General features: G+C 33.2%; 1 protein-coding gene across 1 annotated transcript in view; it reads right to left on the reverse strand.

Moving 5' to 3' along the window:
* The window catches only part of LOC139685687 (rootletin-like), a 114398-nt gene that overhangs the window by 27321 nt on the left and 59516 nt on the right, over positions 1–27561 (reverse strand). The window contains exons 24-38 of the mRNA XM_071582674.1: positions 25433–25600; positions 22505–22564; positions 16514–16618; positions 16125–16271; positions 13882–14037; positions 12368–12480; positions 8740–8992; positions 7409–7687; positions 4886–5035; positions 2721–2897; positions 1992–2156; positions 1575–1883; positions 1252–1440; positions 958–1139; positions 177–436 (exon numbers count right to left, since the gene is read on the reverse strand). Of these exons, the coding sequence (XP_071438775.1) occupies positions 177–436; positions 958–1139; positions 1252–1440; positions 1575–1883; positions 1992–2156; positions 2721–2897; positions 4886–5035; positions 7409–7687; positions 8740–8992; positions 12368–12480; positions 13882–14037; positions 16125–16271; positions 16514–16618; positions 22505–22564; positions 25433–25600 (2713 nt within the window). The remainder of the gene's footprint in view (positions 1–176; positions 437–957; positions 1140–1251; positions 1441–1574; positions 1884–1991; positions 2157–2720; positions 2898–4885; positions 5036–7408; positions 7688–8739; positions 8993–12367; positions 12481–13881; positions 14038–16124; positions 16272–16513; positions 16619–22504; positions 22565–25432; positions 25601–27561) is intronic.

A 27561-nucleotide genomic window follows, 5' to 3' on the forward strand; every position in this document is an offset into this window, starting at 1 on the left:
AAAGGGGCATCAGTACATGCCCCTTTTTAAAGCCCTGCCACTTAGTCAAAGCTGTAGTCCACGGGGGGGGGGGGGGGGGGGGGGGGGGGGGGGGGGGGACAGAGTACAAAGTGAAGTGAATTTATCATTATGCCAAATCACCCAGAGAGGGTTCCCACTGTATAGTATAATCTTACCTTGGACTTCCAGAGCCTTTGTGAGTTCTAGATTTATTTTATCTCTCTGACTAGTAAGATTATTTATCTCTGTTCTCAGGTACTTGATTTCTTCAACCAATATTATGACTCTGTCCCTTAAAGAAGTATTCTCTCCAACTGGACTGTGTAACTTCCTTTGACTAGCATCACTATCTTTACCATCACTGGAGTTATACTTTTCAGAGGAATTTGAAGCAGGCGAAGTTTCATGATGGTCAGTTTGATGTTGACATTCAATACTGAAAGATCAAAACTATGATTTGCATACAGAAATAAAAGAGTTACCCAAAATATACAACCCACAATAAGAGAAAACTGATACAGAATGAATAAATTGAATATGCCCACATTTTCCTTGTCCACATCCACTTTGCCAAAAAATCACTTGAGACTACTAAGAACTTTAGCATTAAGGCATAGCAAGATTTTTTAAATATTAACTACATAAAGGTTGCCTATTCATGGAAGATTAAGCAAGATTTTTAGCAAGGGTGGAAAAAAAAATTCCATTCTATTCTAAAGTGATGAACATTGATGTAATGTTCATGAGTTATTATTTATCACTTATCCAAAAAAATAATGAAATAAGAATATATTTTCTTAGCGAATATACTTCAACAATCTTCATGACATTAAAACTTTTTGGCATTGAAGCCCTTATTGCAATTGTCTCAATGTTATATATTCGTAAAAGAAGAACTCTATAACAGTAAAATAACTAGGAAAAAAGTAGTATATGACCTCAAGATCGAATAATAACCTCAATGTTTCAATCACAGAAATGACTTCCATCCTTTCCTGCTGTGCAGCTTTCAAAAGCATGTGCTGGTCTTTGTTTGCCCAACCATACTTATCTATCCTTCCATTAAGAAGCTTGATGTGCTCCTCTTGTTTTATAATCTCTTCTTGCAACTTAGAATTTGATGTTTTTAATTTTTCCACCTGTAGGAAATGAGAGTTTGTTACATTCTACCTTAATATGTATTACAAAAATAGTGCAGGTTTCTCTCCAGTTAATGTTCAATGCAGCACGTGCATTTTAAATGTATCCTACCTCTTCTTCAGATTTCAGTAGAATTGTTTGAAGGGATTCCTTTTCAGCTTTCATGCCATTAATTAGAGATTCCCAGCCCAAACTCTCTTTTTCAAGTACCTCCAAATGGTGACTGTGCCAAGTGATTTTCTCTCGTAGCTCCTCAATGAGAGATGATAAATCATTTTTCTCCCCTAAGAGCTCATCCACCTTGACAAACAAATTGTAAAATACAGATAAATCAAACAACACATCTCACGGTAAAAGTATAAAACCTTGTAATTCAACCACGAAAATAGTGGAACAAAATTAACTATCACACTAAATCAAATAACATTTTTTACCTTGATTGTGAGTTCTTTGATTTCTTTTTCCTTGTCTGAGAGGACAACTTTTAATTCATCAATTTCCATATGGCCGGATGTTTGCACTTCAGCATCTTGCACTAAGGAAGATAGAGTACCTTCTGCTTTGCTTTTAGAATACCCCGTGCTGGAGAGTGGAAGAGAATCAAGTTTCTTCTGACTTTCCCCTTCCAAAATAGGTGTATTCACCACAGTATGAGCTTCCCTAATATATGGAGTAACTGGTGATGCAGTCAATCCAGGAGAATCAGTCAAATTCTGGATCTCAAGTTTTGTGCTATGAAACCACTGTGCAAAAAGAAATATGAAGTATTAATGTAAACTTTCATCAATTCACTTACTTATTCAAATAAGAATTTCAATTATTTTCTGCAATACAAAGAATTATGTTCATACCTTATGAAGCTCCTCAGGATGAATCACACTAGCTCCCCCGATGGACATCTCGGCTACGGCACATTCTCGCAGAGCCTCAATTTCTGGACCAAGGGATGAGTCATTGGTATTTAAGTTCTGAAGATTTGGTTCATTATCCTCAACAGGTTTCTTCGAAAGTTGCACCTGTTCCAATATATTGTAATCACTCACATTGAAAAATTCATTGACATTTTAAAAATGAGGACTGACAACTGATGTGCACATGGTTGTTAATTGGTAAATTTTTGTGATGAATAATTTAAAAACTAGATTTGGAAAATTATACTGAAGATTTTCAAAATCAATGCAAAATATCTAAACATAAAAAATTCAAAATGGAATTCATATAGACTTTGAAAAGATGATCGAAATAAGCTACTGAAAAACAACTGAGATCAGCTTTCCCTGAGAATATTTGACATAGTGAGACATTTACTTATAATGGCTATGATATTTCAATCCAAAAGAGATACTAATGACATGCAAATTTTGGGTTCATGCAATATCTATGGAAAGGATCAATTATCATTCTAACTCTTCATAAAATAAAATTTAACAAATGGTAATTTTCTCTCATACTCATTTGAGAAAATATGACTAGTAGAGAAAAAGGTGAAAATTTCATAAATGTAAGAATTGTTATCAACTCTTACAATGGAGAGATTTGTTAAGGTTAGGTTTTATTCCATCTTATATGCTCCAACTTACCACCTTTTGAGACAAAACACTATGTTCTTCATTAGCCTTTACCAATTGTTCCTTTACGTTTCTTAACTGCAAGCTCAAGAAGTCGATTTCTTCATTTTTCTCAGCCAACAGGGCATCCAAAAGCGTTGAAAATGGAACTTTTTCACCATCAATTTTGATTCTGTGAGATAGTTTTATCTAACAAACAAGAAAATATGGGGAAAATCAGTTTTTATCCTGGTGAAAGTTATCAATTGGAAATAATAAACTTGATCAATATAGTTAATTAGTAATGCCCATTACTGTTTCTATGGAAGACTACAATAAGATTTTTAGCAATACAAATAGCAGGATCCACATAATTCACAGATTTTAAGATACCAATTCAAACAAGCACTAGGCTTCTATTTACAATTAACCTACCCACACAGATGAAAGTATTGCCATAGATTTTTGTGACTCCTGATCACATAAGCATTTGTTTTTCAACACTATGGTCACAGTCATTATTCACTTATCAGCTCCACATATTTTATATCTCACCCAAAGTATTACTAAATAGATCTGGTAGACTTAGATCTGTGGCCCTTAGTCCAAAATCTACTAATTTATATTTGTGGATAGGAATGAATTTCAATAGTTTTTCACTTAACATTGATATAGCAGCAAGTGCTTCCTTCGTAAAAATAGCACCAAAAAATTACAAACTTGGAAAATCAATTTTTGGGGTATTTTCATGGAAATGAATGGGGAATTTACATGGCATCCTGATTTTACTGGCAAAATTCAGAACCCTAATTCTATTAAGTTCACTTGTTTCAAACCCTGACACTTTGAAGTCCAATATTCTTTGGGCCCTTGAATTGTAACATAATACGATTTAGTTGTGAATTCCGTTTCCCCTAAGTCGGCGATCCTCACTCACCACAGCTGGATGGATGAATTCCAATGGTCAGAAATCAAGAAGACAGAAAAGAGTGTACCAATAGTTCCTAATACACAATTTATTTTAAATGATTTTGAGGTAAATAATATGCATTTGAATCAAAACACCAGATCATGGCTTAGACTTTAATTGGAAATATTGTCCAATTAATTTGTGCAAAACAAAATGTAATAATTTGCTAAATACTGACTGTAGAAATAGAGGGTAATATATATGATTAAATTGGATGGAAATTACAAAATTTAATTTTGAAAGTAGTACATATTACCTTCATTTTTAGCAAAAATTTCTAAATTACATGCAATAAAATGTAAGATTATAACTAACTATTATACTTACATTAAACTACATCCTTTTACTCTGCAATAATTATATAGTCATGTGATCATTTTTAATTATGACCCTAGATTTTGGACAAATATTTCAATAAACATACCTATTGCATTTAGAAACTTTCAGTACTTTCCAAAGCAAAATTTAACTTCCTAACTTCCAATGAATGGTTATTAATAATAACTAAAATGATTACATAAATAATAAGATCACAGCAAAAAAAATGAAACACCAAATTATAACCCAACTTACCCACTTTCAACAAAGTACCCTGCAAAAATTACTACTAAAAGGGAATTATTATACAGGTATTTGGGACAACTATGACCATCATAGCAATGACAGTAACTCATCAATATAATGTCTGAATCATAGTAGTTCCAAAATCCCATTCATTAGTGGTCATTTTTTGAAGGGTGGTTGTATAATTTACTAAAATGGTTTAAGGAATCATTGATTTTAACCTAAAACATGGCATTTATGAATTCAAATATGATGACTGTTAATGAATGCTTCTAAATTGGAAAAATCGGACACATTTCTCCAACTAGAACGAAAGAACACAAGAAATGGATCTGCTGAAAATATGAAAATCATCATTTTGTGATGCACATTTAAATATTCATACCGATTTCATTAACCTCTCACTTTAGGTAACAGGTTTTATTTTGTCAGAAAAATTGATTAAGGGCACAATGGATGTAATTATAACACTTGAATTGTTACATAACCTGAGGGATTATCTTTCTTTTATACAGAACTGATGTCATAGAAACTGCCCTTAATTGTGCTGGTATTATTCACTATGAAGTGGGACATAATATCAGGGGTTAATGAAATAATTTGGGCATGGCTATACTGCCAAATGGTTTAAAACATCACAAATACCGAAATCTATGTCATTTACCTGTAGGGCATCCTTTTCACACTTCAGATTTTCCAATTCTCTAAGGGTTTTCAATGTTTGTGCTTCTTCCTGGGCTTTTCTAATTAATTCCTTTTCTTGTGAGGCCACCACCTTCTTAGAATTCTCAAGAGCACCTTTTAATTGTGTCACCTAAAAAAAGAGAATGTAAAAACCTTTAAGGGTCTAGTTCTAAAATGCAAATTGGTCATTACATAATAAGCAGCAATACTTTTTTCATTTGACTTTATACAGGTGATTTAGGAAAAAAATGAACAATCATACAAAATTTAATGTACATAATATTTATTTTAAATTTCCAGTTTTCAAAAAGTGCACTTATACTCTAGAAAGTACAGTGGAATTCTCTAATACAGCGGGACTGGTAATTATGGTCTCTCACATCATCTCATTTCATGATCATTTCAAAATTCATAAATTAATCTACATACCTCACTGACAATGGTTGTATGGATGTGAAATCCATATGTATGGACACATTTATGAACTATAAGCGTTAAATAAATATCTATATTTCTTGTTCAAAGAGGCCAACCTATTAAGCGGTACTATATCAATTACCTTCATTGTGACACTGTGGATTAAATCCATAAAAATTTGATCAGAAAAATTATGACATCCACCTATTTTTAATTTGTACGTTCAAGATTCATGAATTCATCATTCTTTTATTGTAGATTCATCAAAAAACTATATGATGCAATACATTTTCTGGTGATAACAAAACTTTTCTGCATCAGAAAAAATCATGCTCTTTATTTTCAGAATAATGCAATGATGAAATTGGAATCTAAAAAACCCTGCCTCACAACTGGTGAGTAGCAGTGGTTTGATCAGAATGCACTTATTGGTGGTTCAGATTAAATATCGATTGATCTGGCATCAACTATCATATCTGTGGCCAAAAGTGATGCGCATAGAAATAGCTGCAATGGTGAACTTGATAATCACAAATATATCACAGGATTTTTTTATGATCTTATCTTAAGCTGTGAACATCTTCTCCTTGCTATCATATGCTCCTATGTTGCATCTACCACTTTAACTGTTACTATAATTATCTATAACAGGGGATACTTCTAGATGAGCAATCTATTGAATTTGAAGGACCTATTCTGGGTCCCCTTCTTTTTATTGCATACATACAACCCCTCTTAATAGTGGTACTCTGTACCTTGTCAGTAGTAGTACTCTACTCATGTATGCAGACAACAAAACAACCTTTCTGCCAAAAAATATTTCAAACATGATGACTTTCACGGAGATATTGACTCAATGAATAAACAGCACAATGATAAGCTAGTGCTCAATAACAGTAATGAAACAACTTTTGTAGAGTTGCAGACCAATCAAGAAAAATATTTCCCACTTCTCTTCTTAGATTGAATTTTTCAACATTGTGTTCCTTCTCTGAAATCAAATTCTTGGGATTGCATGAATCTCTGTCCAAAGAAACTCATATTGACAAACTATGCCCCTGATGCTACCTCCTGAGAAGGATAATAAACACTCACTGATACTAGCACTACACTTTGTCTAACAGTCAGCTGACATATGAAATTATAGTATAAGGTCATCTACACCATTACGTTAGACTCTTTAGGCTCCAAAAACGGGCTACTAGGATTCTGGGTAATATCCACGGAAAAAACATCTGTTCATTCAAATCTTTTTGGATTCTTACTTTGCCTGAGAAGGATAATAAACACTCACTGATACTAGCACTACACTTTGTCTAACAGTCAGCTGACATATGAAATTATAGTATAAGGTCATCTACACCATTACGTTAGACTCTTTAGGCTCCAAAAACGGGCTACTAGGATTCTGGGTAATATCCACGGAAAAAACATCTGTTCATTCAAATCTTTTTGGATTCTTACTTTGCCATATCTGTATCTTTTTCTCACAATTGCTTTTATTTGTTAGCAGAGATGATTGACACTCATAATTTCAGCCATTATAGAAGAACCCAATCTATGTAGGAATGAAACTTTTGAACTGCCTATATAGGAAACTCTAGAAACTATCAATCTGACAAAAATCTCATGGTAAACAAAGGAAGCTATAAACAAACTTTTTACACCTTCCTTTATTTTACCCAGTTAACTTTAATGCATTATGGAGTTCGGGATTTTAATTACCTCGGTGTGAGAATTAAAGTAAACTATTCTATCCCCTGGACATCTTAGCATCTTGCACCATAAAACTATTTTATTTTAGAAGAATTTCATATTCATAGTGAAAGGGGTAGTAAAATGACATTCTTAAATAAATGACTGTGATGTAACTTTACCATGCCCTATGACCTGATCCTGATTCAAGCCATTAATCCCATATATCATCATACTATTGAATAAAAAGGAACAAAACTAAAGAAACTGCCTATTCAGGCTATTATAATGATGAATCATACTCTTATAACAAATAAGGATTTGCCAATAAACATTGTAAATTAATGGATTAAACACATTTCACATAGAAACAAAACAAAGAGGTACTCACTTCCAGCTCCTTCTTTTCAAGGCATTCATTAATTTTTTCAATTTCATGACGTGCGTCAGCAAGGGCAGCACAGCAAAAGAAAGGCTGGTCAGGGGTGGCAGAAGGGGACCCAATGGGTGAGCGTGTCAAGGGTGATGAGGGGAGGGGTGTCACTGTCATGCAATGCACTTGACGTCCACCTCTCCGACGGGCTTCATCCAAACGAGCCTGCAGCTCTGATGTGTGCAAGAGCTGTTGCTCCACTTGCGACTGCAGCACTTCTCGCTCAGTAATCAATTCCTGCCAAAAAGATCATATTATTTGACCAAAATCCATGGGGCTATATTAACGTGAGCGTAGGATTAGAAATATGAATACATTTATAAAATATAGGACGCAACATCGTTTAAAAAATTTTGAATCCTGTTTTACTCTGCTCATAGCATTGATTTGTGATACTAGAAATCTGTGTCAGAACTTGAGTATTACCAATGACCTCAACCAATACTGCAATGTGCATATTCACACAGTAAAACAGAACACCATGATTTTTAAAACAGAGCACCATGGTTTAGCAACGTTATTGCCACTGTAATTAACCAAAACACCTCCAATCGTACAGCCCACACTTAAAATGTAGTTTTTATACATTATTAACTGACCTAACCCAATCCAAATATAAAAAGATGGTCAAATTAATAATAAATGTCTGATATTACTAATATGACCAAAATTATTGAAAAATTTTCCGAATGAATTCCAAAAGAGGGAATAATTATACACCAATGGTTAATAAATAGTGTGCATTGGACCCATTAGCCAAAACGAAGGTGTAACAAGCATTCTAAAAAGGTGCTGGGTTGAAAGAGAAATGTTTCCATTTGAAATTAAGAATTATAACATTGAACACTGAAGAAATCTCAAATCAATGTGGCATGAATTAAATTATATTCTTAATTATATAACCTGTTACAAATAAAGTAGGCAATTTGTAAAAGGTTTTCTTTTAACTAAGAAACAAGCATATTTATTTGAACAAACCTTAGTTAGCAATTATGTTGACTTAGGTTTGTTCAATTTTTTTGTTCAACCAAGACATGCAGATGACCCCAAACCAAGAGATATTCCCAAAATGATCCCAATGAATTCTATACATAAGGAGAGTAAATATTATTTACTTTCTTGCTGGATTGAAAACAATGTCATTGCATTCATGCATTTTCATAAGTGTTTAGTTCTGATATTGCTGCTCAATGATGCTTGGAGGACTATTTTATAGGCATGTTTCCATTCACATTACTTTCTGACCCTGGGGCAATTCTACATGTAATGGCTAGACACAATGACCTTACTTCCTCATTTCTCCTCAAAGAATGAAGCTGCATTTCCAGATCATGTATTTTTTTGAGCATAGGCTCTTGTGCTTGACAGTGGCGTGAGAATTTTTCTTGGAGTGAGGTGAACTCTGCCAGTGGGACCCGAGGGATAGGGTGTGACGAAGCATCTTTGCTAGATCCAAGTGCTTCTTCACTCACTCCTCCTTGTTCAGACACTTCATCTTCCAGAGGAGACTCAGACCTCCAAGTCGCTTGCTCTAACTGCTCCCTGTGGGAATAATTATTTATATGCATTAAAAAATTATCAAATCTCATGAAACATCATATCACCTAATTCATTGTTTTGTACTTATTTTGGTACAAAATGAACAACCTATGCAAATTTACCGTAATACTTTTAGTAAATTTCACAAATCAATTTGAAATATTTTGCATTTGAGAGCTCATTTTACAATTAATGGATAGTTATTTTTCCATTGTCTTTGTCCCTTTTCCTGCTTTTTACTCTCTGGAAATTTACGTGTCACATGCAGTGAAAAGTAAGGGTGCTGTCCCCCCATAACTTTTATCTTTCCTTATTTAAAATTTATATAAGTAATAATAAATTATTCTAGATCCACTGTTTCAATTCACAGAAAAGTTTTATTAATTAAATTTAGACTAACTTAATTTTTAATAAAATTTCTAAGTGTGGTAATCTTTGATTACAATAATTTTGGATTTTGAAGAGACTCATTCATATTAATCTCATGGCAATTATTGGTCTCCGTCAAAATAGAAAATGTGCAGAGTAAACACCTTTCTGTTGGACCAAGTACTGGAAGATGAGTGTAACTAAGGGGCTCTCATTGTCAGAATAAATTTCATTGCTAACACTTGCTTACGAAGAACTAGAAAAACTGTTACCCACACACTTTTTTAATGCAAATAACATATCTGCTGCTATAGCTGCAAGTTTAAGAATATGAGATTTTCTAGATTTTCAGTTTTCTATGAAACCTTTGAGCCCACATAAAGTAGGTTATGGCCCTTAAAAAAGATTCAAGCAGAGTAGGCTTAGTGTGAGCTACTATAAACTTTGTGATACCTAAGACAGTGAGCGTCTTAACTCATGAAAGCAAGCGTAAAAAGTATGACTTACTTGTGGAGAGGGAATATAATACTTCCCACAGAAAAAAGGTGTGAGTGAGTGGAAAAGGGAAAAGATCATCCATATCACACTGCAGGGAGAAAGAAAAGGTAGGTTCACAGCAGCCTACCATGTAAATGTACAAGGTACATTCACATCAGTGGAAGGTTAACCTGATGACCCATTTGAGAGACAAGGGAGGTTCACTTGGCACTAAGCCCTTAAGGGTGTAACGTTCACATATATTTAGGATATGGCACAAATTCCTTGATCTGTAGTGCCAGTGACTCCCCAGAAAGTTTTTCTATAGGAAAATCTTAAGGGTTTAATTTTAGTCGAAGATGCTAAGGGGCATCATTCAGACTGGGACTCTCTACTCACTAAAAATACACTCAACGCACGGTGCTTAGAATCCATATTTTGTAACCATGACTATTTTTATCATAAAGTACTACTTATGATTAGTATGAATGATTATTTTGCTGACCCTGTATAATTTTCATTCTTAGCTATTGTCTATTGCATAGAACAGAAACTTGGTAGGCAAGTGGATGGTATGATGAATAACTATCTAACTTCCAGACTTTGAATTGAGCAATCACAGTGTATTGCTTAAGCTCCTCTCTACATGACAGAGAGTTTCGAATTACCTAGGGCATAAGTAGAGGACCAAATTTCCTCTCAATTTTAGTATCACTCTGACCACTAACATCACAAAGAAATGCCTACATAGATCTAAAGTTACATTCTTTGAAGTCAGTCTTATGAAATCAAAATAAATATTTGAAAAACAAATAAAATGTGAATCATGAGTTTACCTGAATTAAAAGCCTTTCAATTAACTTCTGCAATTATTTAATTGGGCATTTCATAGGGCTGAGCCACTGCCGAAGGGCCTAGGTTTGATTTCCAGGGGCAATTCTGGGCACCCTCAGCAACTGTCACCCTAGCACTGTGATTTTTCGGGCACAAGATCTTTTTCGGAAATTACAGGAGGTACAGGGAAAGGTACTGACATGTGAATTTCATAGGCTGTTGGGCTTAGTACTAGTTAATCTTTACCCTCAACAATAAAACCAACCTTCAGGTTGATAACTGCGAAGGCAGTATAATTGGCAGTATAAGTGGCAAGCATTAATTGCCACTCAGCAATTGAAACCTACTGATTTTTCACTTGTTTATTAAATGTCTTTTGGGTTATCCTTGAGACAATGATATCTTAATGCTAGAATATATAGAAAAAAATCACTATCTCTCCTCCATTTCACAAAAGCAAAAACAAAAAAAAATACTTCCTTGAGTAACAAAAAGCACAGTAAAATGAGGGAAATAGCCAACAAATGATAGGCCAGTATCATAATTAAGCGGGTGAAATTGATACATCGAGTATGATGATGGTGGCTTACTTGGTTGAAGGGTGTACTGTAAAATTTTTGTATTATTGCCCACATGTTCAATTCTAATACTATGAGCACAATCCAATTAAAATCTTGACAAGGCTTCAATAAATATCTACCATCATAGAGGCTCTAGAATCAGAATGGTCATGGAAGAGAGAGAGTGGAGCTTCAGCAAGTTCCAGCAGAACCGTTAGTGAGAGAACACTAGAGCAACTTCCAGGCAGAAAAGAAAAGAACTGCATTTTTTGTAATGGAAAACAAGAGCAAAAGAGCTCTAGGTTCCAAATGGCACAAATAAGTGCGAAAAAGGCATGCATGGCTTATGTCTGACACAACATGTGTTAAATGAACAGTTACTCTTTAAAATCATTTGGAATTTCAAGTTTCTGTGCAAAAAGATTATACATAGGGATTAACAAAAAGCTATATATCTTTTCCCACTTTTATATGTTCATTCATGATTTTTTCTGGATTTCTTCCAGGATAATAGTGTTATACTAACATAACATTTATACAGGCATTTGCTAAATTTATATTATTTTTTTGCCACAGTGATAATATCTTAAAATACCAAGTTGTTCAGTAAATTTATATTGCAGTAACAGCATTTTGGCTGCATTTGTTGTTTCATAATTTCATAAAACAAATTTGAAATAATTTGTGTGTAAAATAAAACAAATTTCTCATAGATATCTATATGATTAAATCCAGGATAATTTATTTCCTGAATGTACCATTTTTTGCTGGTGTGGCTAAAATGCAGTGGCATTTAGAGGTCATTGCCGAAAAATATACTTGTAGGCCAATGGCCAATCTTTGCTAATGTTAAGGCCGGTGTTTTAAATTATTTATCACAGATCATTGCACCTGCTGCATTAAAGTTATTGCTATATAAAATCCAGTTCTACAAAATTAGAAAATCCAGCTCTACTGATCTGGAATTGCAAATATGTTACAAAAATATAAGGAAATATGTTATAAAAATATTATGCAATAACTTACATGTGTATAATTATACTAAAACATATGCAATCAAAATAATACAACTGACATAGGATAGGCTAATTCTACTAGAGGGCCATTTTATGCCAGAAAAATTAAATGTATGCTGTACCTTATAGAAACATCCTCTGAAGGTGAGCTGCAATTACCACAATCTGCAGGAGTTACTTGCAATGCCTCTATTTCCTTGGTCTTTTTGTCAATCAATTGTCCCATACCTAATAGCTGAAAGTTAAAGTAAGCCTATGAGTCACTTCAATGCAGGGTGGACATCAAAACTAATAGCTGAAAATCTTGTAATAATTTTAAAGAATTCAAGTAAATTTTTAATGTCCAATATAGCTATGTGATTATTGAAACAGATTAGAGATCAATTTTAAAGAAGAATGTAAGCATATACTAACCACAGTCAAGGAATATATTTGTAAAGTACACAAAGAACATAGCAATGTAAGTACAAAAAAATCATTATCAAAAGTTTTAATCCTCCCTTTTTTGTAGAAGTAAAAAGAAAATTAACTAGCCACAATAAATGTGAGCAGAATGCTACAACACATTAAAATTGCTCATGGCAGATCAGGCCAAGAGAAAAATGTTTTCATTTTTACTCCGGACTGTTGATGGTGCAGTAATATACACACTGTTACTTTGTCTCATAACTTGAAAGCTATGGTATTGGGTCTTGCCTCCTCATAACACTGTCTATACTAATTTTCAAAATAAAATATTCATTAAATTACATAAATGTACATACTACCAGTAACAGGTTTACTCCATGTGCTAATATTTCTCAGATATTTGCATTTGATGTTAGTCTAAAAATTATAATACACCTAGATCTTGTCAATACAGAGTAAACTCTCAATTATCCATTTTGCTGATTTTTCATGCTAACCCTTCCCAACTCCTCTAAATTTAAATAAAATTACAATTGTAAAGATAATTAAATTCTTTGAAAATTCTATGCACTTTTTAAAAAATTTAAGCTTGAAATACATCTGCATTTTAAAAGTTTTTAATTTCACAATACCTAAAGTTGTCAATAGTATGTAATGTTTTAATTTGAACATTTCTGTAATATCTGTACTCTATCATTATTGCTTTTTTTGCACTTGTTGGCCCTGAGTGGTCCATATTCTATAAGGCAAGCAAATACATAGCTTTATTATGCACATTATAAGGTCATTAATTATTTACACAGCATTATTTTCATCAGTATCATATGACAAATATGAATCTATGTCATTGATAATTTATCAAAATCCATACGTGGACCAGAACTTGTTTTTTCCTGGCTACATGATTGGTTTAGCTTTCTGAAGAAAATACATTCTGCTATTAACTTGATGATAGTTCTGTGTTCTGGTAATTCTGTAATTCCACCCTCATAAAATGGCTGAAAACTGGAAAAACGTACTCTCCATTTCTAAAAATATTTGAATTAATCACACTGAAAAAGGAGAGTCCCCATTTATATTTTTTTATATTACGACCATATTTTCTGCAACTTTGGTAATCCATGTTTTTTTATTATCTGTGCTTTATCGTTCATCCATTAGCATGAGCAATTAAGAGTTTACTTCATTGTAACTGACATAAAACATGAAATTAAGTGATAAATCCAACCTTGTAGGTTAAATCTTTCAGAGATGGTCCGAGAGACTTGGCTTGCTCCACCTGGAGGCAATGCTTTCTCAGTGCTTTTTCCAAGAGAGCTGTATGACCTTCAGTTTCCAATTCTCCTGGGATATTATATCCAAGGCTACTTCTCAGTGACTCCAACTGTAAATACAGAGTTTATGTTATATACCTTTTGTATGTGCAATGATAGGGGGTTAAAGCATATGAACATAATATTTAAAGATGCTTAAACAAATATTGAAATAATTTCTGTAACTTGATTAATGGGAGAGACATTACTTACCCATACCTGAAGGATATTGGAATGTATTTTGCTATCACATCTAAAATCGTTTTTTTAATTCTACATATATTTTCAAAAATAATATGCAATGCAGTAGAACCCAGTATGCCTTTGAAACTGTCTTTGAGAACAAAATTTAGAGCACAGAGTAGAGGCCATTCAAAGCGTTGTCACTGGGACTTGAATATACCCAAAAAGAAAGCAAATATAGGCAAGGAAGGGAGAACTCTGAAAACACAAGAAGTGGAAGAGGATGATATTACAGTTTGGATGACATGATGGCAGATCAAAATTGAGGCGTAGAAGCTTTGATATGGCAACTCGTATTTATCAACAGAGTTTCAAAGTCTCAAATTTTGGCAGTCATAGAATCCATTACTCCACAGGATATACCACCCCATACTTTCCAAACTTGGATGAACCTACTATGATATGAATGGGCTATCTAAAATAGTAATGATATTTTCAATAATGAATAAGTCTGGTTAGAGTTTTGTTTAATGGAGGGTCCAAAATACCAATTTTTTTACATAGACCAATGAGCAAAAATTGATGATTTGGTTCATTCAGATTCCTATGCACAAGTATTATTTTAATATATTATATTGTCTCTTAATGAAAATTAAAGAACTTTTTAGAATTCACAATATTTAAAACATAGATTAAGTGATTTGCCTTGATAGAAGAGAGACAAAGGAACAAAATTCAAGAACTGAAGGATGGAAAAACCACTACAAAATATAGAGAAATAAAAACATTTGAAAGGGAAAAAGATACATGAATGGACAAGGAATCTGTATGAAAGAGGTGAAGCATAACATTGACCAAAAAAAATTTGAAATAACATACACAACTAACTATAATACACAACTTTGATGAATGCATACCAATTGTAAACACCATTCTGAATGGCAAAGGTGAAATTTATAATGAAAACAATGTACAGTGAAAAGGTCGGAGTACTTCAAGCATAATTGATTGAACTGAAATATACACCACAATATGCATAGAAGAAGATATTGTTGTTGATGATGAATATTGTGGAGACTAAATTCTCAGGGCCAAACACAATACAATTGGGGAAAGCGGGGTAAGAAAAAAGGTAAGATTACTGGTAAAACTTTCATAAAATAACGCCCTGTAACTGATTATTTGAGATTTACATAAGAAAAAAAACACCGAAAGGTTTTAAGAAGAATTTAACAATCCCTCTTCTAAGCTAGAAGTGCTGAATAATTTGAAAGCTTTTAAAAATGTAGTCTTATGGTCCATACATAGAGCATCACAGAGAGTTAACAGCAGAAGATAAAGATGCCCTGACAGGGATGCTGGCAGGTATGGAGGGGGAATGAAAAAGCATGAGTTTATGATAAACAAGAAAAAATACGGTAATTGTCTGCAAAAGTAAGAAAGACATTTTTAAAAACATTATCTGTGAGTTAGACATTTTATTTTGTCCCAATAAAAGCTTACAAAGCTTAAATAATGATACAAATTTTGTTAATCCATTGACGGAATTCATCCAATATTTGTTTGTTTATTTACCCCACACTCAAAGAAGGCATTACTCTTTGTTCGTGATTGGAAAAAAGTGATGAATCTATTTAAATCCAGAATGGTATACTCACATATATTCAAACAAAAGATGAGAATACAATGGAAAAAATGAAGAAATAGGAAGCAAGAAGGGATGTAACAATAAACAATTTTTATTGCTCTGGGAGCAAAGTCCCTTGGAGTGGATGTAGGAAAAGCGGGATATGATAATCTAATTGATTTTGAATAAAATAGAAATGAATCAAGGTTAAGCAGAGTTTCAAGAGGCTTCATTACTGTTACCACTAAATTTTAAATATGTAGTACTTTCATTTGGGGACGTAAATGGATTGAAATGGTGAGCTATTTTTTAGGATTTTCACAAAAAAAGCATGAAAAATTTTCTTACTTCTTCTATCAGGTCATTCAATTTTTTGCTCTGAAGAGCCATGTCAGAAGCAAGCATCTCATTCTTTGCTCGAAGATCCTTTTCCAGCAGCAAACTGCCTTCCACTTGCCCTTCCAACTCTCGGATTATCTCGCGCAAGTCCCATATCTGTAAACACCGTGAATAAGACAAATAAGCATAAATTAAATTGTATGTTAGGCCAAAATTTCTGAGAATGTAATTAAATAAATGTTAAAATTAAATACATGGTAAATACCAATTACTCAGGATGAGATAGCTTAACTTTTGCAAATATTTCATGCTATGAAATCAAACAAGCCAGCCCAATGAGGGGGAATTAAGGACAAAAATAAGAGATTAAGCCATATACATATATAAGGTATAATTACCTTATCCACAGCAGCTTTCAATTCAACTTCCAGTTCTGCTTTCTTTGTGGAAGTCTCTTGCAGTAATTGAGTTAAATCCTTGGAATGCTGCTCTAAACTTTCCACCTACATTTTTAAAAGAAATTTTTACATAATTCATACATTAATATGTATTTAATTATAAATTAAAACAAATTTAGACAATTTGAATTAATTCTGCAATCACAAGAATTTATGCACTCAAATAAATTTTGGTTACTACAAACAAAAGAAAAAAATTTCTATCAGCACATGCACAAGCCTGCCACCAAAAGTCAGCGTCAGGATATAACATTTTAACATAATGGCCATTCATAAAATATAGACACAACCATTTGATGATGACCACTCTAGTAAAAGCCAAGTACATTCAAGCAAGAATGGAGTTTTTTTCAGGACTTTATTGTATGTACACAAAATATATTTATTGTTTGTAATATACATAAAATTTGGAGGTGCACGCTATATACATTGGCCATTTCCAAAATATTTGCAAAATTTACGGCAACACATAATCAGGAATCGGTTTATTGAACTTTGGAGTATTTTATTAAAAATTAATATTTTAAGTGAACATAATTCATACTGCACAGTTCTGACATACATAAAGCACAGGGTGCACCACTGAACCACTGCTTGAGAGATAGCAGATACAAAATAACACAAATGTATTTTAGAAAAAATGCAAAGAAAATAAATGAAACTGGTTATGAGGACAAATTTAGTAAAAAATTGACTTAGGTAGTACAAAAAGCAGATAATACTTACGTAGGATACCAAGACTTAGATCATAACCACATATAAAATGAAAGAGAAAATGTTAAATTTAAGGCTGCATTTATTCTTAAAAATTTTAAAGACAGTTATAGCTCTCAAACTTTTTTAACTGGAAGTGAATCTAATCTAAATTTGTGGGTATATAGAAAAGCAAATTTTATAGAAAGGGTACTAGTGGTGAAAGGTCTAATCACATTTAGTTATAATGAGCCATTTATGATCAATGGTGCAGAAAAATGCAGTGTGGTCCATTGAATTTCTATCCAATGCCTAGATTAGCTGCTAAGACATAGGTTTCAGTTGCATTAGCAATTAATGCCTTAGAACCATAGAAAACAAAGAAAGTTACATTAATTCTTAGTAATTTTGATATTACTTAAGAAGCAATGCACATCTCTATGCATTATTTTAATATTTTACGCAATAAATAATTTTCTAAAACAGAAAATTTTTTTGTTTAAAATGTGTTTATTTATCAGTTTTTGATTATTTTATTTTGTAATTTAATGTAAAACCTAAACAGAGATCTATGTAGATTTCTGAAATATGGCCATAGGTGACATAATTCCTCGATACAGGAATCAAGGAAATACTTTCTCATCTCTTTGATCTTTCTACAACAAAAGCATGCATCCTTTACAAGAAATATAGTCATACTTTCAGCCTCAGAAAAAAACAATTTATGAAAAATTCAAGGGGGAAGTTCCCAAGTTTGGTCAGAGATGTATAGTTTACAGAAAAGGAAAGTAGGTGGTTGGTTATAAGTCAAATGGCAAAGCCTTCCATTATTATAAGGACTCCCATTAATCAGATGTGAAAATTTTTCAATAAAGAAAGATTATAAAGTTTCTACACTCATAATTTATCATGCAAAAATTGTATTTTATGTTATATTGTTAGCTAAATATGTATGTGGCGTAAGTTTCATTTGGTTCACCACAAAATCGTAACAGCATAAACGGTTGCAAGTTGAAACATGTTCATTCACCTTTGTTATTAAGGTAACACACAGTGATCCATTGACATACAGTGAAACTACATATTTTCACTATCAGAATTATGTTTTCCCGCAGCTTACAACATTTTTATCAAGTCCTGCTCAATTTCCTAATATTCCTACTCGTACGCATGTGGTTTACCCCCTATTTACACAATTTCATTGTAAGTTTCCCACTATTTGCATTGCTATGCGCTAGATTAAAAAAATCACATTTTAAACAGTTACTCATGTACATCAGCTTTTATAAAAGCAATTTATTGACTTTGTTTCATATACATACACCTAAATGAGATGGATTAGGGGAGCAATGTGTACAGTTTTAGCAAAGAATTTAAATATAATGGACACTAATGATGGAAATGTGCATTAGTTGAACTAGTAATCTCAGTCAGCCAGGAAAAGATTTGTGCAATGAAATGAGTACATTGTATGACCAGGAATTAGCTACATAATTTATGCATGGTAATAAAACCTGAGGAAGGCTAATCATATCACACATAAATTGAAAATGTGAGGAATAACTTTGACCCAGACATGATTAACCTTGAAAAACACAAGAACTGGTGACTGAAAACTGGGATCATTTATACTGCCTCGATGCAACAGATATAACAGTCATGGGTTCCTGGATATTAAAAAGAATTAAAACTTTATTTTAGCTTTATGGCTTTAAACCTACACTGAATCAAATATAATTTTATTTTCTTCATACTATTTTGATGTAGGACAACTGTTTGCACCAGTCGGATGGCAAGGTACCTGAGAATCTCGTGTGTTAACTTTTTCTCGACCACACAAGAGTGCTGATTTTATCCTGCTTGACAATGGAAAGACGAGGAGAAAAACAACATTTTCTTTAAAAGACAAGTTGAAAATTCTGGAGCAAGTTGATTCTCATAATGGAATTTTCATTGATCTAGCAAAAAATCTACAATTGCAGACCTCTACACTGAATAAAATAGAGAAAAATTGTGATTTGATTCTGAAAGATGAAATACCGGTGCAGACATTTGTTTAAAATTAGAAAATATGTCAAAAATTCCAAGCATGAAGAATTATAAAAGATAGTGGTTTGACGTCAAGAGTGCAGCTCAGAGAAAGTTGTAAGAATTGAATAAACTTCTTGAAGGCTATAGCCCAAGAGATGTTTCAATGCCGACGAGACAGGGTTATGTTTTAATGTGCTGCTAGCAAATATACCGTGCTACAATGTCATGAAGGGAAGCTGAGACTATTAAAAGAAAGTATGTTTTATCAGTCACAAATGCAAATGAAAGTGAAAAGCTTTAGCCACTAGTGGCTGATAACACAAAGAGTCCTAGGTTCATCTGAGCCTAAATATGTGAAAACGTTGCCCACTAAATATACAGCAAATTCCAAATCATGAGTAACCTTAGAGATATCTGAGGATGAGCTTTATGCATTGGATGGTAAAGTGGGGTCTCAGAACATGAAAATTCTGCTGTCTATTGATCAGTGTCCAGCCTATCCATCCACTGGATGTACACTTGAGAAATGTACAGCTACACTTTATTCCTACAAAGTCAGCTCTTACCACTGGATTTAAGTATAATACACTCATTTAAGGTGGATTATCGAATAATAATTGTACAGAATCTTATTCCTCCACATTGCTGTGGTAGGAATATAAAGACAATCAAATTGAATGTACTGGATGCTTCATACTGCATATCACCAAGGCTTGGAAGCAATTTAAGGAGTCTACAATATATAATTGCTTTAGGAAGGCAGGATTTTAGGTTAATTGTGATGAAGAAATTTCAGTTGAAGTTATTCATAATGACAATGATACTACAGACAAAAACTCAGTAATTAAGCATATAAAAAGAGAAATTTTTCTTTTCCTGCAATTTGAATTTTCCCACATTTTATTCTTTCTCTGGGATCCCTAGGAAAGTGGAAATAAGGGGTTTTACTCTATTGCTTTTACCTAAATCAATCATCAGCTAAGGGCTAATTAATACTACAGGAGGGTTACAAAGAGTCTGCTCTTCCTCATTGAACATCTACAAGATGATTTAAATAATTTAAAGTGGGGTAGCAATTTCTTAAAAGTAAACCTAGAACTCCAGTCACTCTCATGTAAATACATACACACAGCCGTTGTCATTGTGAGAGAAGATCATCCAGTTACCTTAAATGTAAAATAAAAAATTATGAAAATTTCATTGGGTGCCATCCACATTGACATCAGAATCAGAGCATCAGTTGATAACAGAAAAGATGCAGGTTGAGGCATTTTTTTATGGGGTGGGTTCCATAAATCCTCCTGTAACATTACAATTATCTCTGGAAAATCAAATCAATGTAATACGTGTTCCTTACCCTTCCTACCACTCAGACAGATTGTGACAATTCGACCCCTATGTGACTTTTGTCTGTTCCCCATTGTGAAGAAACGCCTTTATGGAAAGAGTTTTCCATCATCAGAAGCAGGTGTTTGAGAACTAAACATGTTTCAACTTGCCATGGTTGCTGATGCAATACTGGTCAAATCAATGATATTTTTACCACAAAAATATTATACATTAAGCTAACAATAATAAATTAATTTTTTTGCACAATGAATTAAGAAAATAAAAAATATATATATTCACTCTTTATTGAACAACTGTCATGGAAAGTGAACCTGAGTAGAGTAAATTTCACTTCAAATAACCATAGTGATCAAATATGTCATTTAAAAAAATACATACAAAAACATTCAAAGTAAGAGAGATCCACAAGAAATTCACCTTGCAAGATACAGAAAAGGGGCTACATCCATCACCAAAATTCACAGTTGATAAGTGTTTAGTGCTGAAAATATTTTATATACACAGGTGCTTTAAGATTTTCCATGGAAAAATACAATGGGATACCATTATAACTTGGTTACAGGAGATCATTTGGCTAGTGAGTCATAGACAGAAACATAAGCAGATTTATTTAAAAATTAAATGTCATAAAAGTAATAGTGACTCTATCATCTTGAAGATATACTGTTAATTATTGAGAATATATTGACACAACTATTAAAATTGTTTAGGGTTAAGACAAATCTTATTGGCAATAACAATCTCAACAATATCTCCAACTGTACTGTACTTGTACTGTACTACCTACTTCCTTGGCATACCATTTCTTAAAACCACCCCAAAAGCTCTTTTTCCTATCACATCAAACATCATAAAGCCAACCTACTGCCCAAATACTCATCTATTACTGTCAAGAGCCTCAAAAAAGTTAATACGCATAACCCTCTTGATTTCTCTCCGATACTTAACAAGTTCACATTGTTGCCATGTGATATGCAAAATGTGCTACATTCTCACAATGCATTCCCTTCTCTAACTCCGAAAAACTATGATTACTCTCATCTCTAATATCACCTATTATCTCTACCATAAATACTAATCTGCTGCTTTTTTATATTGAACACTGTACCACACAAATAAATATTAGAATAAAATACTGCACTTTTTGAAATTTCTCTTCCCCATCCACCTCTCTATTTTTAATTTATTTTTTCAAGTTAATAAGGGAATGAATGGCCACATGCTGTCTGCTATAATTTCATAACTGGTAAAATATTTTATCTTCAAATATTCTCATATATGATATGCCATGATATAAGTTGTTGATCTCACAGCTGTTGAATAGTAGACCACATTAGAATGGGTTCCCATTGTATTACTCCAATGTACTATCAACAATGAAATTGATTTGTGCTCCAAATAGTAGCTTCATGCATTTATTACTGCTTTTTACATACAGACTACAAAGGCCAACAATATTATTACCATTAAATTCACATATATTCAACAAATTACTACGCAATAAAAGCTGCATGAAAACAATGGATAACACAAAATGCAAAACAGTATGAACAACTAGAGTTATTCAGTGTTATTTTGTCTATAAAAGTGCACAACAAAAAGTACTGGGTAAATTAAAGTTATTAAATGAAAAACAAAAAAGTAAGAATGAGTAAGCATGTTCAAATGCCAAAAATATTTTGTACACAGACTCAAAACTGTTGCAAAATAATCGATTTGTGATCCCGATTGATTTGAATCTAAAAAAGGACATCCTTCAATTACATCATTATCAATAAAATTAAGCAAACAGATATGATAGCAGTATTTTTCAGGGAGTAAGAACGTAGCATTCTTCAAAAACAAGAGAAAACTCACTGTGGCCCTCGATGAAGGGTCTGTATCTTGACCTTCTTTCTGGTGCTGCCGTTGTTTTTCCTTAAAAGGAAGTGTTCAGGAGAGCAGGAAAAGAAAGCCAGAGAGAGTGTGCAATAACATACAATTAATGGATTATAATGTTTTGCATCCCCAATTGGAAAGATTATTGGAAATTCATCGAAAAATAGGAGGAGATAAAAAAAAGAAGGGGAAAAGTTGATGAGAGTTAATGTGAGCAAACCATGAGGAAATGTTACGAAAAAGAAGAGATTTTTCAGAGTAAGAAAAGAGAAAAATATGAAAACTCATTTGAGTAATTATCCTTCAGACTTGATTTCAATGATAGACATATTTATATAAAAATGTCATTTACCAAGTCTCCAGTCAAACAGCTACTGCAAAATATGCACAATTTAAAGTTTATGTGCAATATACAAGGTCTATCTTTAAAATTCAAAATACACCAGTTCTTAGACATCTTAAGGCAATGGATTTTATACATAATATACATTCAAGTTACTGCTGGCGTAACTCACCATTAATTTATAAATTATGTTACTACTGGTGACATACACGTATACTCCAATACAAAAAAGTTTTCTCAAAATATCTCATTAACTGTTGCCAATTCATTATTTCTGCCAAATTATGATTTTTGACAATTAAATTTCCTTTTTGGGGTTAATTGGTTTTGATATAAAAGGCTGCCAGGATTTCTTCTTCTGAAATAGCTTTAACGGGAAAAATGACCTTTTAGTCATTTTGCCAGGCTCCTATCCTTGGGTTGGCCACTCCCAATTCCAGGGGATTAATTTATTTGCTCAGTGCCATTTATTTTGAGAAAGAAAAAAGGATGCTGGATGAGTGTTTATCAATTTTACTCATCCAGGGAAGGTTTCTTTAAAATGTGGATAGCACAAATAGAATCCATAGGCGATCCCTGTAGTTCACAATAACTGTATTAACTGGAGTAACACATACATGTTAAACTTTTGATAACTGGAAAATACTACTAACATTGACATTTAAAATTACATTATAAAATACTGCATGTGTGTGAAAAACCTGAGCATAATAAAATCACTCCTTCACAAAAAAGAAAAATTCAAAAAGGCACAGAAATTCATCAAAAATTCTAACTACACCAAAACATTTCTGAACTACCAACCAATGTGAAAGCAAAAAGCAATTGCAAAACCAAAATTTGTGCCAATACTGTATAAGAACTGAAGTGAAAAAATACCAGTCACAACCCAACACCCAATTTGAGTGCAAATATTAAATCACATATAAAAAACAACTTCCTTTATCACAAAAATACTGCGACGAATACTGGACACTAAAATTCATAAAAATAAATAATTAGTTAAAACCATATGAAAAAAGTAATATACTTTAAAATAAGTACATAGGGCATCAATACAAAAAAACAAGTCTATCACAGATTAGTTTTATATACAGATCAGCAAGTTTTTTCCCACTTCTACAAGCTTTGTAACCACTAAAAAAGAACTCATTGCTAATGCAATGGGCAGTGGGATAGAAACTGATCATCACAGAAAAGGGACCATACTAAGTGAACTCAATCACTTAATATAACAGCAGGCACCAGACAGCATTATTTAATTTCATTAACATGTATTAATTTTACCACTTAATTCTGGTAACACAACCAAGATTCACTCAGGAAATTCCCTATACTTAGAAACTGGAATGCACTTTCAAGCATAATGTTTTAATCAAAAGGAAGTTTGTTTTTTCAAAAACCAACAAGAAAAATGGTGAATGATGTTTCATACATAAAAACGCATCTAACCTTCATAAAATATGGAGCTCAAAAAGATTTCAATGACTATATAACCTTTTAAAGATTTACTCATGAGTGGAACTATAAGCCAAAAAATAACTTAAGAAAACACCATAATCAACATCTAAACTTCATGCACTACACCTTTTAGGAATTAGTAAACACTTGTTCACTTCATGACTCATATTATGTAACCAATTAATTTCGAAGATTACTATTTATAGAAATTCTTGTAATTATTTGAGAACCAAAAAACTTATACCTATGCCAAACTTGAATAAAAAGTCTAGGGAAGAGTTTGGTATCAGATTTGGAATATTTTTTTAAGCTCCTATGTATACATGAAAGGATTTTTCCTAAAATTCTTTTAAAACGGGTCCACTTTTGTTCCAATGGAATAATTCGATTATTTTTTAATAAAATTTTTGCTTGGAATTATATGATAAATTACTTTAGCTTAGTACTTTTGATTTAAGATTTTACTATCTAAAAATAAATGCATAGTAACTCTCCGCAAGTCCACACTCAAGGATGGCTGACCCTCACGAATATTTGTAGGTTACAATACAAGAAAAAGATTTTCTTGAATGCTCCTACCTCAATTGAGACAGCTGATTGAATTCCCTCAATATTATTCACAACTGTCCATGCCTCAGAAATAGGGAGCTTGCTATTTAAAGACTTTGTATTAAACAAACAGAATTCCTCTGATAGATTAATGCTTATGTTCCAAAATTTGAAAATTACATGAAATGACAAACATAAATATAAATGCATTAAATCAATTTTTTATGTCAGTAAAAACCACTCCTTAAATGACTTATACCAATTAGAGTTGTTACCCCTTAAAAAAACCTGAACATCTTTTTACCACTCGTTTTTTGTAAAGTGGCCCAGAATTTTGTCCTCAAATTGGAGTGTTAAGAGTTCAGTGCTTTGAAACTTTTTTACTAAACCCCCTCAAAATAACCTCCCTTAGTAATCTGTTAAACAACTAAAATAAATAGAGATCTTAAACAAGGCAAGAAATTGAGAGATAGAAATTGTTTAGAGTCTGAAATCCTTCATATTAGCACTTGCTGTGAGCAATTTCAAAAGAGCAAGGGATGAGAAGCATGTACCTCTTTGACAATCCTCTCACGGTCCATCTTCTCCCGCTCCCTACCCTCCAAAGCTTCCTGAAGACAATGCAGTTCTCGCTGAAACTCCTCCCTCTCTTGCTCCCTCTCCACTGCCTGCTCCTCCAGGAAGGCACGAGTTGATCGAAGCTGTTTATCTGCAGCTTCAACCTTATGCATGAATAAAATGTCAAGATTAAAGGACAAGGAAGTGAATAGACAGTTTCAACTCTTCACACTGAATATTGATAGCAAGCTGTTTTTGGCCGTTAAAAACCCTTTTACTCCCATCATCATTCTCAGCCAAACTAGAGCAGAGTCCTTTCTAGCATTAAATGACATTGCACTTGACCACCTCTTCTTCTCCATTATGCTGCAAATTTTTCCTGGAAAGTGCATTGGGAACATCGAAATGGAATGTGCAGACTCAATTAAATACCTAGACGTTACCCTCACTCACGATCTCCCCTGGGTTAAACACATGTGGGGAATATGCGAACAAGCTAACAATAAATTAGGATTTATTAGAAAAGCACTAGGTAAATGTGATGAAAAAGTCAAAGAGAAATGTTATCTGTCACTGGTAAGGCCTCATTTAGAATATGGTGCAAGTATATGGGATCCTCACAAAGTTGGACTAATTGCCAAATTGGATTGCTTGTAGCATGGAGGAGCTAGATTTTTAAAACGTTGCTATGATAAACTTAGTAGTGTATCCAAAATATTAGAGCCGCTAGGCTGGGATTCACTCACAGGGCGAAGGTTATATTATAGATTGAAGCTCTTGCATGACTTGGAAGGGAGTCTCTTTAGAAAACCATAAACACAGTAATCAACCCGAAGGTTGGTTTGGTAGGTGATGGCAGAGTTCACCCAGTACTAAGCCTGACGGCATGTGAAATTCACACATTAGGGTAGAAGGGGCAGCTCCTTTACCTGTTCCAGTTATGGTTTCCCAGGAAGATCTGGCACCCGAAAAATCACATAGCTCGAGTGAAGCAGCAGGAGCCCAGAGTGCCTTGCCCGGGAATCGAACCCAGGTCCGGCCAGCAGTCCAATGCTCTACCCCCTGGGCTACAGCGACCCACACTCTTTAGAAGTGATACTGAAAATGTATTATTACCCCCATTGCACTACGATAGGAGAGATCATGTCAATGAAATTAGAGAGATTATGTTTAACAGATAGATTTAAGCTGCCATTTTTTCCACAAAAGATAGGGGATCAAAATAACATTGTCCAACCGTGGTAGGGTCATGTTCAGGTAAAAATTAGTCTGGTGTGTATTCACCCCCTGCCAAACACCCTATCGGTGGCTTGCAGGGTGCATAATAAATAAATAAAAAGGACAAGGACATCATCATACCTGAAATTACAGTAATTTCACCTAATTTAGATTGAATGTATTAAGTCAATACAAAATATAATGTTACACCTGGAAAATACCCAATGTGTGAGGATGGCATTTCCAAATCATGATTATTCAGCTTTGCAACACTTTCTTTACCACAAGGTTAAACAAATTCTTCCTGGAAATAAATAAATCAAATATGCTACTGGAAAATAATGACATTTGATATAAATGAATGGAATATTGAATTTCATCCAAGTATATATACTTTCAGTAGCAAGCACTTTAATCCTATGTCTTAAATAAGGTGTATTTAATTCATATCCCATGTGTACATCATTTGCACAGGTTTAAAATGTATTCCTTAATTATTACATGCAATTATAAATGTTTCTCAAACAAACTGAAAATGAACACGGAAGTGATAAAGAGAGGAAAAAGCTACTACTTTAGAAACATCCACTGTGAGCTCGTGTGCATCCAAATGAAGGTCATGGGAATAAGCCATGCTATTATAAGGACAACTATTTATTATGCATCTGTTTTATTGGTAACAGAAAACAATCGGGCAACAATGGTAACTCATCATGGCGCCATTGTTTCCCAATTATTTTCACCAGAGTTGTCATGTTCCTCAAATGCAATGTCATCTTTACTTCGATGTAGAACGTTGCCCATTTCATATTGTTAAAAAGACATTATGATGTCTAATTTTAACTTTCTGCTGGGACTTTTTCAATCACAAACACTAGGAATAGAGGAATGTTTTATTCTTCCCATT

Source organism: Hetaerina americana, unplaced genomic scaffold (assembly GCF_022747635.1).
Source record: "Hetaerina americana unplaced genomic scaffold, ioHetAmer1.1.p SCAF_12, whole genome shotgun sequence".
NCBI lineage: Eukaryota > Metazoa > Arthropoda > Insecta > Odonata > Calopterygidae > Hetaerina > Hetaerina americana.